This window comes from Thunnus thynnus, chromosome 23 (assembly GCF_963924715.1).
Source record: "Thunnus thynnus chromosome 23, fThuThy2.1, whole genome shotgun sequence".
Classification (NCBI taxonomy): Eukaryota; Metazoa; Chordata; class Actinopteri; order Scombriformes; family Scombridae; genus Thunnus; species Thunnus thynnus.
Window position 1 is genome coordinate 537,501 of NC_089539.1, and position 12,404 is coordinate 549,904.

Sequence of the window (12,404 nt, forward strand, 5' to 3'; positions counted from 1 at the left end):
TGTGGCTGACGGAGCCACTGAGATTGACATCGTCATCAATAGGATGCTCGCTCTCACAGGACAGTGGGAAGGTAGGCTGAGGGCACAGAATGAGAGAGACAGAAGAAGTCATTTTAGCACAGGTTACTCTGACTGTGGCCTGCATATCCACAGGAAACATCTGCTTTGAGTTATAAACTTCAGTTTTTTAAAATTTTTGTCAAGAGCAAGGAAGTGTTTTTTTATTGTTACTTTTATTTTAAATTTATTTCTATCTGTGTTTTAGTGTTGGAATTTCTGTCATTTTGTGTGAATAGCTCAACATTACAGAGGAACATGAAAACTCAAAGTCAACTTACATTTTTTTTTATCTTTTTTTTTTGTCTGGAGCTTTTGTCTGCATCACAGTATCAACACAATCAGCAGATGGAGTTGTTATGGACCTGTAGATGTTCAAACTCTTCATTATGTTAAGCATGTTTAGGACTTGTTGCCTGGTGGGGTGGCTGTGGGTCATCCACTACTTGGTGGTTTGATCCTCGGCTCCTCCAGTACACATGTCGAAGTGTCTTTGGGCAAGATACTGAAGCCCAAATTTCGCCCTAAGCCTGTGCCATTGGTGTATGTGTATGTGTATGGGTGAAAGTTGGCATGTAATGGTCGGAAGATTAGAAAGTCACTATGTAAATGCAGTCCATTTAGTCCATTTGCCAACATTGGTTAAAAGTTTCAGTTCATTCTCAAACTTGGAAACAGCAGTTGCTAAAACAATATCCACTCAAGGTCCATCAACTTGCTTGCTTATATTTTCTTCATCAACTGATGAAGTAAATATAAGAAGGTAGACCTTGAGAGGAGATTGTTTTGTCACCATTTTAGATCAGAAACTAAAAGTATTCTAGTTTTAAAAGTGAATAATTTTCATAAGAACAAAACTCACACTTAACATTAAAGCAATTTCTTCTACTTACTAAAATGTCAGTGCACTGCTGAAATGATAATTCTGATTTAGTAACAAAATTAGTTAGTTACAATATTGATGAAAAACAGTACAAATTATTATTTTGTCATCACAGTGTAGCTCTAGTCCACACTTAAGAATGAATCCTAATCAGATCTTGAAAAGGTTCTTGTGCATTTTTCAACTTATTGCAATTGAACTGTTTTTCTTTTAAGTATGTGTATTAAAAGATTTTAAAAGGTCTTTTACACATTCTGTAACCCTGATGAAGGCCCAGTGCAGAAAGGTTTTGGTAAAATAAAGAAGATTCTTAGTGTTACGTTACTTTGTTACTCAAGCACTGGTGAAGTAGCGACGGCATACTCCCCCTCCATGTATTAAGAGTTTAGGAATTATAGTAGGTTTGATCCTGTCTTTTTGATTTTGGTCATTTATTTTGATCATGGCTAAAGATACTCTAGTAAATGTTGCCTGTGTCTCTCTACAGCCATGTATGATGAGATCTGTCAGTTTCGGAAGGCCTGTGGTGATGCCCACATGAAGACCATCTTGGCTATTGGAGAACTGGGCACCTTCACCAACATCTATAAGGCCAGCCTGGTTGCCATGATGGCTGGTCAGTCTCAAAACAACTCAACAACCTGTTCGGAAATGTTGGCATTCCTGTCAAGTGAACATTTTGGCAAATAGGCTTTTTCACTCTGTCGTAGAGTGAGAAGCAGCTTGTTATCAGTCTGTCTGTATGTCCACACGTCATTTTGTGCAAAAATGCATTTAAAAGTTCATCTGAAGCTTATATGAGGCTTCATCAGTCTGAGTAACCATATTAAGTGGATATCTGCCACATTTACAGTATTTTTAGCATCAAATTCCCTCTTTGTGTTTCCTTTGACAGTGTTTTCCTCTTGAGTTGCGATGGTAGTATAGTAACAAAAAGAGGGACTTTTTGGCACTAAAAAGACTGTAACTTTGAAAAATATCTACTTGATTTTACTAATTTGGATTAGCTTCAGATAAACTTACATTTTCGTATAGAAGGAAGACTGTGGATTTTGGCCCCCACCACTTACATTCTAAGTTTATTATGAAGGGATCTTCTGATGGCCAGTATGAACTTTAGGAATGATTACAGCAAGAAAAACCTGTTTCAATGTTCATTTGGGAACCTAACTGTTGTTTTAAGATAGAGATAGAAATAGAAATAGTGAACCTGTCCTTTAATAAAATGAGATACTTAGATTGTGTAGTGGACACATTTCCTTGTTCTCAGCTGATGGAGAATGTCACACTTCTGTTAAACTGTAATGAGTCTCATGATATCAGTAGCTGAGATTGCTGGTTACAGGACAACTCAAGCAGCTCACCATGTTTAATCATCTCCTCCCTTTAAGTCTTGTTGCTGTTGACTTTGCACATCACTGTTAAACCAGAGGCTGCAGTCTTGAAGAAGCCACCATACATATGTTTCAGCTATTAAGTGGACATTGATTGACATTGGTCTGATTTTCATGTGGTACTAAAGAGGTTTTAAAAAGTCTGATGTTAAAGTCAGTGAAAAGCTGTGTAATTCTTGTTGGCATCCGGCTTGTGGCGCTGCTGCTTAAATTTTCTTTTGCCTTTTGAAAATGCAAATCTGATGAGTGGAGCTCTTTTGCTCTCATGCACGCACGCACACACACACACACACACACACACACACACACACACACACACACACACACACACACACACACAGTCTGCTTAACTAGCCATCACATAATAAGCCGATTACAGAACCAAATTGTCAGGGGCTCTGATAGAGATCATTATTAAAATGCATTGCTTTTGTCGCCACACTCGCTCCTTAATCTCCCCTTGTTCCTATGAATTGCGTATGAGATTCCTGAAATTGAATGATAATTTCACCTATTAATCTCTGATGCAGGCTATTTTACTCTGCTGTTCCCTGCCAGTATCCCTCTGCCCAAGCAAATGAATAGAGCTTCATTACCGCCACCCACATTTAATAACCGTTATCCATTATCTGGTAATTAAGACTCCCCATAACGAATCTTAAGGATTATGCCAGTTTGAGGAAGAGGGCAGAAAGGCTGAAAAAAAGACCTGACTGGAAAAATACATAGAACATGTCTTTAATGAACTGGAAAATGTTCATCTTGTTCTGTTCAGTAATGAACAGTCATTATACACCAAGGAGACAGAGGGGCTGATTTTTAAATTTTTTTTTCTTGCCTTCAGTCCGCAGTTTGTGGGTAATCTATTAAGAGCGTCATTTCATCTTCTATTTTTATCAGGAAAGCTGGTAAAACATAATTGCCTGAGACGGAAGAAAGGAAAAATGAAGGATGTTATTGATGAGCGTGCAGCTGCCCTCTGTTAGCCATCAGCAGCAGCATATGTTCTTGTCTGGCCAGGCCAGACTGTCAGAATAATGCCCCGTCCATCCACTGTCTGCACCCTCACACCAACACTGTCTGACTCTGCTTTCCTACTAGCTGCTCACCTTATGTTGAATCTTCCTGTAAAGTTTTGAATGTGGAGCAGCTGAATAGAAAGTGTACTGACAGACTGTACTACACGGTCCTCAATATATGTCAGTGTGTTGAAGACTTGGTGTCACCTGCTTAAACCCAACAGGTTCAGACTTCATAAAGACGTCCACTGGAAAGGAGACCATCAACGCTACTTACCCCGTCGCCATAGTGATGGTGAGGGCCATCCGTGACTACTTCCTGTGTACAGGCCACAAGGTACAGTACTTACTCCTGCCTTTCTGTAGGATGTGAATATTTCCCTAGTGAATGAGAAGAGATAATGAGCCACACACTGTAGATCAGCTTTATAGTCTTCTCTTTAAGCTGAAGAGCACAACATTTTAACTACTCAATTTCAGTAACCAGGTGCACCAATACCTGTGGAGAGCAAGGCCAAAAATCAGCACAAACTAACAAATAAGCAATTGCAGTGTTTTCTTCCAATTTATAAAGCCCTGCTCACTCAATATTCACATACTTTGTTCTATATACGCTTAAAAGCGTAATGCAAACTTCCACAGTTATCCATACGTAGATGTGGGCTAATCTGTATAACCATATATGTCCTAATAAAAATAAAGTCTGGTTTTCATTTATCTATCTCTTTTTTTTATATCATTATTAGGGTTAGGGTTAGTGATAATAATAAGTCATAACTAAACACACTGTAGATTAGAGCTTGTAAACGGTGCCATGCTGATATACATATTTATCATGGCAAAGAGTGGATTAAAAATGTGTTTTGTGGGCAGAGATAGAATGACAATAGAAGTGTGTCCTTCATCACACAAGATAGACTGAAACATTTGACTGATACTTCATTCCAGGCATCAGTGTTACTACCACCACACATCATACACTGTTTTAGCAGACAGTGTCATTTCTTCATCTCAGTAATTACAGATGTAATATTGTATATCAAGTCACTTTGCCCAGGAAAATGGTACTATTTTAATATCATTACTTGCCTTACATGGACTCCCTCTTTTGTGCCCTGGTTTAAACATGAATGTCAATCATCACTTACCTTGTGAGGCAGCTGGATTCACAAGGTCACATGAGAATCCATCTGTAAGGCTCCAAGTTATGCGCTTATGTTGCAAATCCTGTTGCCTCGCAAGGTAAGACGGTGATAGACGGATGGTTCATCCAATCACCTGCCAAATATGGTGATTGGATGATGGTTCGTCAGGTTAAATCATCACCAAATTTCTCTGAAATTGAATTCACGATCCTGTAATGTGTGTGCACTGTTGCTCACATAACTACATAACAACTCACATAACTAACTGCATTTTAGCACCAACTCTATGTTGACAGTTTGAAGCCTGTTGGGCTATAATTGATATTTTTTTGAGAATGTAAACTTTGAGTGTGATGCTTAATATCCTGGAAAGAATAATTCTAAAATTAAATTGTCACTTGGAGTTCTGGCTGGACTATATTTACAACACAGGTAGGTGTAAATCCTCCATGTAGGTATGTATGTAGGTAATGTTGCTGAAACCATATTGTATTTGTTACAGCTTTTATCGTAAGTTTTCCTCTGACATAAATGATTGTATAGCCTAAACTGTTTAAAGTTAGAAAAGCCACATTTTCAGGGAACGTGTGACAGTGTTTGAACTTGATGCAGACAAAAATTACTCAGGAAGACAAAAACATTTTTATTCATAACTCATTAATTGTACATCCCACATTCAGGTACTTCAGGTACTTCGTATCCTCCCATTCCTCATATCAAGTTGCATCTTCTGATATAAGCCACGCCCATCTCCTCCTGTCAAATTTTCCAACAAAATTTACTTTTGCATACTTATTTCATGATAAAATTAGTGTTAAGAGATTCCCTGAAACCTGCTTGTCAGTATTTACCTCAAACATTTTGTTTTACTTTTTTTGCTCACAAGAAACATAGCATTAACTGTGGGCTTGTTTCCACCCATCCATTTTTGAAAAAAAAACCCCAGTGTATCTCACCAAGCTCCAAATTGCGTATGATTTAACAGGCACATCCATCAAATTTGATATAAATCCAACAATAGAAGCCACTGCAACATGTATTTTGAAAATATCTCATCAATACATTCTGTATTTCAAATTTCACCATATTTGCTATACACATCCACTATGTGCATGTCAAATTTGATGCAAATTGGCCAAATAATGGCACAAAAATAAGAGATCTTAAAAAAGTCATACAGTTTGCACAGGACAGGTTCTGCTCAGGCTCTTCAGAGTCTGCAACATATGTAACCCTTCACATTCTATTGCAGGTTTGAGCCTCAGCTCAATTGAGCAAAAAAGTTTAGACAAGTTAGCTTTGCTGCACAATACATGGTGATATTATACCTCAGGGATGCAAATTGCTGTATGTCGTGAAACAGGATTACCTCATTAGCATTTGAATTTTCACTTTTCAAGTGAAAAACTATTACTGGATGAAACAGCAGATACTAAAAATAAAACACTTCAATCATTTGCGTTTATATCTATATTCTTCATAAAACTTTAACTGTATATATTTCAGAGTCTAACATTTTTTCACATTTGTTTTGTTTAACAAATACATGTAATATTACTGTATTCATCATGTTTAAATGAATTGCTGAAAAAGGCAGAATTTCTGCCGCAAAATTATTTTTTTATTTCCATTTTAGTTTTTTGGGGGGGTTGACAGGCATTTTGGCCTAAATGACATTATTTCTGTCTGTGTAGCAGTTAAACAATTACACCAATGAAACCCTCAAAGTTTCAAGTGCAATCTTGCTTTAAGTGAAGAGTGTGTGTCCTGTTAACAGAGGTGTGTGTTCCCTCAGGTGGGCTTTAAGCCAGCAGGGGGGATCCGAACGGCCCAAGAATCTCTGGTATGGCTCACTCTGATCAAAGAGGAGCTGGGCAACGACTGGCTCTGCCCTCACCTGTTCCGCCTGGGAGCCAGCAGCCTGTTGGCTGACATCGAGAGGCAGGTGGGGACTCAGTGCACACACATATATGTATATTTTATTACTAGGACATATGTACGTAATTGAGTATAAATATGTTTCTGGATTTGTTCTTGTTTGTACAGATTTACCATCATGTGACTGGACAATATGCAGCCTATCATGAGCTGCCTATGGTGTGAAGCTCTTGAGATGCTGTTCAGAAGACCAATGAGAACCTCAAGCTCACCACACAAGCCTATTACTGCTCATCCAGGCAGCACACTGTCTACTGATATATCCTGTTAACCACACTAATGTTCAGTGCTTTTGCTGAAAGCTGGGACCACTGTCTGTGACATAGAAAACAGGTTTATACTGTTACTCTATATATTATATAGAGCTAATCTGATGTACTCATACAGACTTTGCACTTATGAAGAAATAAAAACAGGTGTTACAGATATAATAAACCAGTTATATTTGTCAGTCAGTGTGAAGGATGTGCTGAGTTGAAATGTGTTTTATGTGAAGCAGGAAAAACTAATGACTTTAGATAAATTAGAAAGAAGAAAACAGTATTTTTCAATTTTGTTTTGTCCTTCAGATCCTGAAAGCCTTAAACTTAAAGTCTGGCACTTGCTGATCTTTTACAAAAATAAAAGATAATATATGAGAAATGTTAACTGACTCCTGTACATGTTATTCTCCTCACTTCAGCCCAGTGTTACAAACTTTAATACAGAAAGCAGAGAGAGAAAACCACTTACTGGTTAAAATATTGGAAAAAGAGAACGACATTTAATGTTGTGCCCTCAGCAGTACCTTATGCCCCATGTAGTGTGAGGAATGAAACAGTTATTCTGGCCTCTAAGCTTATGTTCTTTGTCCAAACTGTTCAGATACACCAGATACACCTACAGGTTTGTAGCTGTACCATCAACCCTGTATCCTACAAACTGTGTTCATATACATTCAATCTGCACAAAAGTAATACCAGCCAGATTACATTACACATTTATTACAAAAATCAATTCATACAAGTTTACGGTTGAGGAAACATGATGGCCCTGATTAAGTTTGAAAAAACCTGTTAACGTAACAGGGATAAATTATGTTTCCTCTGAACTAATTTAAATTGAATTGCAGGGTACCATCAGTGCTGTTAATAAACAGCGTGATCAAATGCTCAGCCATTGTGGGACTGGTAATTGGGACTGGCAATTTCTTAGTCCTCATTTGACTGTTGTTTTCCTCTAAGGACAGACTGTCTCCCAACACTGGTCCCAGCTGTAACACCAAATTTGCCCCTTCATCTATAAAAATGATCATCCCAGTGTTGGCTTATACAACACTGAACACACTGATGGCTCAAAGCCCATTTTCCACTTTTTGTAATAACTGACAGTTGTTCAGACACACTTTAATGACTAAAACAGCTAATATCAATTGATTTTTTAACAAAAAGAAACTATTAGTAGGTTAAGTGCTTTATATGAAATATGTGAAGTGAGATGCTTTTTATGTATTTGCATCCTTTATGTTGTCAGTTTGCTGTTTGTTCCATGATATTAGTCCATTCAGTATTCGTAGATGGTATTTTGACAGCTGAACATACTGTACAGATGCTGTGTATGTGTGTTGTTTGAAATTCACATAGCTTGGTTCTGCCAAGTATAAGAACAAATGACAAAATCCCACACCTTGCTTGAAAAGGCACGAATGATTTATATTTTTCATATTCTTTCTCTGTCTTTCTTATTCTTTCTTGTATATAGCATTGATAAATGAGGAGCCTGGAAAGAAGGTAGCAGAGACAGATGTCCCAAGAGCCAAAGACCTTCCCATTGCATCCATGAAGCCTCTGGTTCACACTGCCTGTGTGATTCTGCAGATGCTTGTCATGTCTCCAACTTGTCCCAGCAATGTGTGCTGAATCTGTTATGGCGGCTTCCTTTTCTCTAAATTTCATTAGTGGGAAGCTCAGCCAACTGAAGAGCACTGGGGATTAATCGGGGGTTAAGTGAGTTTAAAAGATCTGATTGAACAGCTCGCAAATTTGAGGCTTCATTTGAAGACAGAAAACTTTCTTCTTCCTTTTTTTCTTTAATTAAGATATCACAGGCCTTGACCTTGACTAGAGCAGAGGATAAATGAGTGAATTAATTGTGGAGGGAAGGGGGTGTGAGTTTTTGGGAGAAAATGTAGGATTTGATGGAAAACTCATGGGAAAGGGTTGGCTTCAGGACACTGGTGGAAGGGCTGGGAATGAGGCCATGTTAAGTTAGAATAGGTGGTTTGGCAAGGTCAGAAGCACTAGTAATAGAGGAATAACTTCAAAATCATGATTTAATCAACAGAATTTTCTTCTGCGGTAATGTGCTCAATACAACTATGTTATCAACACACAAATATCCTAAAGGGAACTGGGTTCGTAGAAAAGGACATGATTGATAAAACAGCTGCTACGTTCATAGTACGTTCATGGTTTTGCCTTATATTCATCCATCCAACACTTGGGTCCAAAGCAACATATCTCTTTAATTACTGACAAGACTGCTGTCAAGTTGTAATGATTGATGATTTGTGTTAGAATGAAATAATCAGCTTTGCAACCAAGATACCACATAATCCAATTTACAAGATGAAGGTGCTTCCTGGGGAGTGCCCTCTGCTTTAAAGGATGATTATGATTTGTTTCAACTTTCAACTTATTTTTGTAATTTTTGAGCATAATGTCTATCAGTTAGTAAAATAAGTCAATCAATGCTTACAAGGAGTTAGACAAGTGTAGAAATGAGCCATAGAGACAATCAGACACGTTGGAAACAAGTTCACAGTTAATTCAAATTATCCAAACCATTTTATTAGGAGGTGAGCAGACCTCAAAGTGAATAATCCCTCATTACACAAGACAACTGTGCATACAACTACAGTACATGGAAATACAGTGGGTCAAAGTTGAAGCAGGAAGTCTGTAAACTGTGATGGATGTTTATTAAACACAGTTTGGGTGACTTAACTGTTCATCTCTGTTTACTCTTCTAAATTTGTGGCTAAACTGAGTGTTTGTTTCCAACCTGTCTGATCGTCTGACTGCTTGTGTGTCTTGACCTGACTTCTTTTTAGTGATATAACCATGTGTAGTACCTGGTACAGAAAATACCCTTCTATGCCTGACTACGCCACCTCCCGCTAAGGGGCAGGAGGAACCCTTAAGCCCTTAGTATTTTCAGTGTGTCATGTCTTCCCTGAACAGGAACAATTTACAAAAGGTGTATTTTGTGCAAAGATAGATTGAATTTTATTACAAAAATAGAATTATATATATGTGTTACCCCCACCCTGACCAGGATTTAAACCCCCATCCTCCTGTGCCAAAGTCAGTAGTGTTAACCACTGAGCTATCCAGCTGCTATCATATCCAGTGTAGACCCTTAGGCAAGGTCCTTAATGCTGCTAGCCTTTCCAGGATAAATCGGAGAGTCATACTGGCTCTGACGTTGGTTCAACAAGATCTGCATCAGGTGTTGGGGGACCAGGGCAACCTGATGAGAAATGGGCTACTGGAACAAGACAGATGGAGTAGAGCAGAGAATATGAATCTGTTGGAATGCTACTATAGAAGTAACCCCAGTGAGAGGAGCTACATGCAGAGGCTGTGGGATATATGGAAACAACTACTAGCCCAGTGTTCCAACATCCGCAAACGGCAACTGCTATCACAGCTAGAGACTGATGAGGTACAATGAACATGTTATGGCAAGGGGGAGCCAGGATGACAGGTCAGGGGGGAGATATCATCATCCCCACACTCTGAGATTGGGTACCAAGCCCTTACGACACAGATTCCCTTAACACAAGGGCCACTGACCTGAGATTGAAAATCATGACTAAGCTGGACACCCGGCACCTCCGTAGCTGATTACTAAGGCTAAGTACCCTCTGAAAGTCTGCTAGAGGATGTGAATGCAGCACTATGTACTATCCCTACAAGGACCATGACTGAAACCAATCAGCTGATATACATTACAGCAACAGTGATCCTAGAGATGCTTGGCTACTAGATGAACACCATAAGCCACAAAGAGCATTACCCCCCTTGTAGAAGGAGGCTGGAGGCCAAGATCAAGGCGACACAGAGAGAAGTTAGTCAACTCTCAGAGCTACAGAAAGGTGTGGGGACGAAAGGGATACCTAGGAAGTACAACAAACTGTCTATACCAGGGGCACTGGAGACTGCCAAGCAAAGGCTCACAGCTCTGGCTACCCATCTGTAGCGATACACAGGAGAAGCAGAAGCCAGGAAATAAATAGGATGTTCTCCACCGAAGAATCCAAAGTGTACTCTCAGTGGCAAGGACACGAGAGCAGATCCACCTACGGCTGAGACTGAACAATACTGGAAGAGTGTATGGGAGAAGGAGGCACCACATAACACCAGTGCTCAGTGGCCAGTGGATCTAAGAGCAGACCACAGCAATCTCCCAGAACAAGATCCAGTAACCATTACAATGACAGACAACCAAGAAAGAGTGTCAGGTATGAAGAGCTGGACAGCACCAGGCCCGGACATGACCCACACCTACTGGCTAAAGAAACAAACTGCACTCCATGAATACCTGACAGTACAAATGAACCAACTGCTGATGGATGGGACCCACCCAGAGTGACTAACCCAAGGGCAGACAGTCCTGACCATGAAGGACCCCCAGAAGGGCCATGGATTGGATTCCATTGGATTCCATCCAACTACCAGCCAATAACCTTCCTCTGTACAACATGGAAGCTCCTGTCAGGCATCGTAGTGGGTACGATGAATAAGCACATGGCCCAATACATGAGCAGGGCCCAGAAAGGAATTGGTAGTAATAACAGGGGAGCCAAGCACCAGCTACTGGTCAATAGAGCAGTCACCCAAGACTGCAAGACCAGGAAGACCAACCGCCTGGATTGATTACAAGAAAGCCTATGTCTCAATGCCACACACTTGGATACTGGAATTCTTGGAAATGTCAACATCAACAGGACACTAAGAGCCTTCATCAAGAACTTAATGGGGCTGTGGAAAATGACTGTGGAGGCCAACTCAGAGCCAATTGCACAAGTTACCATCAAGTGCGGCATATACCAAGGTGATGCACTATCCCCGCTGCTGTTCTGCATAGGCCTGAACCCCCTCAGCCAGATCATCACAAAGAGTAACTCACTGATCCACATCACCAGGATCTACAGCAATGACATCGGAATGTCATTCAGACTAGACAAGTGTGGTCGGATGGTATCGAAGAGAGGGGAGATGATCAGAACCGAGGGGGTTGAACTACCAGAGGGCAGCATTGCAGATGCTCAGGACAGCTACAAATACCTTGTGATCCCACAGGCAGGTCGCAAGGAAGTCAGCCACAGCCAAATATCTACAGAGTAAGGCAGGTCCTGAAAAGTCGGCTGAATGGGAAGAGCAAGATATAAGCCATCAACACGTACACCCTACCAGTCATCAGATACCTCGCTGGTATAATAAGCTGGCCAAAGGAGGAGATAGAGGCCACTGATATCAAGACAAGGAAGCTCCTCACAATGTATGGAGGGTTTCAATCTAAGTCCAGAACCCTGAGACTGTACACTAAGTGGAACGAGGAAGGCTGAGGACTGGTGAACGTCAGAGCCACTGTCCAGGACAAAACAGCCAAGATCCAGGAATACATCAGGAGGATGGCCCCCAAAGATGAGCTGCTAAGTGAATACCTCAGGCAGCAGAACCCAATGATGCAGAGAAGGTGGAGGAACCATCATGGAGGGATAAGCCCCTACAAAGCATGTACCACCAACAGATAGAAGAAGTGGCTGATATCATGAAATCCTACCAGTGGCTGGAAAAGGCTGGACTGAAAGATAGCACAGAAGTACTACTCATGGCAGCACAAGGACAGGCACTTAGTACAAGATCAACAGCACACCAGACAGGACCCCAGGTGCAGTCTGTGAAAAGATGTTCCTGAGACA

General features: G+C 40.2%; 1 protein-coding gene across 1 annotated transcript in view; it reads left to right on the forward strand.

Annotated features, from left to right (window-relative positions):
* The window catches only part of dera (deoxyribose-phosphate aldolase (putative)), a 20,880-nt gene extending 13,796 nt beyond the window's left edge, over positions 1-7,084 (forward strand). The window contains exons 5-9 of the mRNA XM_067581253.1: positions 1-71; positions 1,428-1,556; positions 3,578-3,690; positions 6,294-6,443; positions 6,545-7,084. The exon at positions 1-71 is cut by the window's left edge and continues 64 nt beyond it. Coding sequence (XP_067437354.1) covers positions 1-71; positions 1,428-1,556; positions 3,578-3,690; positions 6,294-6,443; positions 6,545-6,601 — 520 coding nt within the window. The 3' untranslated portion in view covers positions 6,602-7,084. The remainder of the gene's footprint in view (positions 72-1,427; positions 1,557-3,577; positions 3,691-6,293; positions 6,444-6,544) is intronic.
* Positions 7,085-12,404: the final 5,320 nt, after the last annotated feature.